The sequence below is a fragment of the Apis dorsata genome, unplaced genomic scaffold (assembly GCF_000469605.1).
Source record: "Apis dorsata unplaced genomic scaffold, Apis dorsata 1.3 scaffold_982, whole genome shotgun sequence".
NCBI classification, from domain to species: domain Eukaryota; kingdom Metazoa; phylum Arthropoda; class Insecta; order Hymenoptera; family Apidae; genus Apis; species Apis dorsata.
In genome coordinates, this window is record NW_006264085.1 from 51,131 (window position 1) to 53,152 (window position 2,022).

At 18.5% G+C, this 2,022-nt stretch overlaps 2 protein-coding genes across 2 annotated transcripts in view; both read right to left on the bottom strand.

Moving 5' to 3' along the window:
- Window positions 1-392, bottom strand: part of LOC102675194 (kinesin-associated protein 3) — a 7,722-nt gene extending 7,330 nt beyond the window's left edge. The window contains exon 1 of the mRNA XM_006623990.2: window positions 234-392. The gene's annotated coding sequence lies outside the window, so the exon portion shown is untranslated. The remainder of the gene's footprint in view (window positions 1-233) is intronic.
- An 839-nt stretch (window positions 393-1,231) lies between these two features.
- LOC102675070 (dehydrogenase/reductase SDR family member 4-like) overlaps window positions 1,232-2,022 on the bottom strand; it is a 2,078-nt gene continuing 1,287 nt past the window's right edge. Inside the window, exons 3-5 of the mRNA XM_006623987.2 lie at window positions 1,809-2,022; window positions 1,515-1,649; window positions 1,232-1,442 (exon numbers count right to left, since the gene is read on the bottom strand). The exon at window positions 1,809-2,022 is cut by the window's right edge and continues 9 nt beyond it. Coding sequence (XP_006624050.1) covers window positions 1,275-1,442; window positions 1,515-1,649; window positions 1,809-2,022 — 517 coding nt within the window. The 3' untranslated portion in view covers window positions 1,232-1,274. The remainder of the gene's footprint in view (window positions 1,443-1,514; window positions 1,650-1,808) is intronic.

Consider the following 2,022-nt stretch of genomic DNA (forward strand, 5'->3'; position numbering starts at 1 on the left):
AGTTGAGCATTTATAGCTTCAAATTCTAAAATTATGACATTAAAATATTTATATTTTAATTAATAAAATTATATATATATTTTTTTAAATATAAAAATATAAGATATAAAATAAATATATTAAAAATGTATAAAAAGAAATTGAAGTGTTTAATAAAATAAAATATTTTTTTTATGTATTTTTATTTTATGCAAATTTATGTATATTTCTTTATGCAAAAATACTTTATTTACCAGCATCATTGCAATTTTCTTCATTTTCTTCATTTTCTTCATTTTCCCATCCATTTTCATCACCTTCACGATTTTCTTTTGGTTTTACTGCGTTTTGAACCATATTTTTATCTGCCATTACCAATAGCCAATAATCATTTTCATTCGATATGTATCATATAGAGTGAACCAAGAATTATAAAATCATGATATTTTAATAACTTTTTTTTATGGAATATTTTTCATTAATTTTTTTGATTTAATGAATTAATTTCGTTAAATAAAAAACAGAAAATAAAGTTATGTAAATATATTCTATTTTCTATTTTATTTGTATTTATTTTGTAAAGATAATTCTTAATTTTTGACTCTTTATATAATGTCCATAATTTATATATTTGTCAGTGTTTCACAAAAGCAACAATTTCATTATAAATATGTATTTTAAAGTAATTTTAAAGAAAAATATCAAATATCATTAAAAAATTTCATGAAATTATATTTGATTTCTAAAAATTTATTTTAATGAAGATAAAGAACACAAAATAGAAGATTCTATCAAATCTAATGATTTTGATGAAATTTTAAGTTGTAAATATCTATAAAAAAATTATTTTAAAATTACATATACAATTATAATAAATAGTTTCATGATTTTTGATATATTCTCTAAATAGATAAATAGAATTTCAATTACATGTATAAATAATAATATAAATATATTTAAATCTTATTAGATTAATATGATCTTATAATCATTACAATTGTAATTTAAATAAATAATTTCATTTTTTTTATTATAATTCTTTATTGTAAATATATTATGCAATTATAAAATATAAAAATTATATTACAATATTTTCCAATTTATATTTGTGTTAGTTATCTTTTATATTTGTAATACATATTATTATATACATGTACATATGTATATATATATATATTTAAATTACAAAATTTTACTAAAAATATTAATATGTATTTCCTAGCTTATAATTAACTTGTAACTTCAAATAATATAATTTTTATCAAATAATATAATTTTTATGATATATCAACAATTTAAAGTCTACATGTGAATCCACCAGCAGCAATAATAGTTTCACCACTAATATATAAAGCATCATCACTTGCTAAAAATGCAGCAATTCCTGCTACATCATTTACACTACCATATTTTTGCATTGGTATTTTTGATAACAGTATTTTTTGTAACTCACCTTCACGAAGCTATGAAGTGTATTACATTTTAATATTATTAAATAATAAACTATTTATAAAAAGGAATATGGATATACATACTATTTGTGAAAATTTAGTATTTATAATACCAGGAGCTATGCAATTGACTCTAATTCCTTCAGATACAAGACTTACAGAAGCCATTTGTGTAAGTCCTAATAATGCTGTTTTGCTAATGGAATATGCACCTAATAACTTTAATATTAATTTTTATATGAATAAATAATATATATATTTTATATATATAATAATTTATTATATATAAAAATGATTATATTGTATTAATAATGTATAAAATAAAAAATTATATAAGATAAAAGATGTATTATTTTTATATATAGTATAGTTACTTACTTCTAATGGTGAATATGCTGCTATTGAAGATAAAAGTGTTATTGATGCTGATTTGCTCTTTTTCAAAAATGGTAAAGAATCTTTCATTAGGAGAAATGTACTTTTAAGATTGATATCAAAAATTTTATCCCATAATAATTCTGATGTATCAAAAAGATTACATGGATTTGGGTTTGTGCCAGCACTTAATATTAAAATATCTAAACCACCAAAT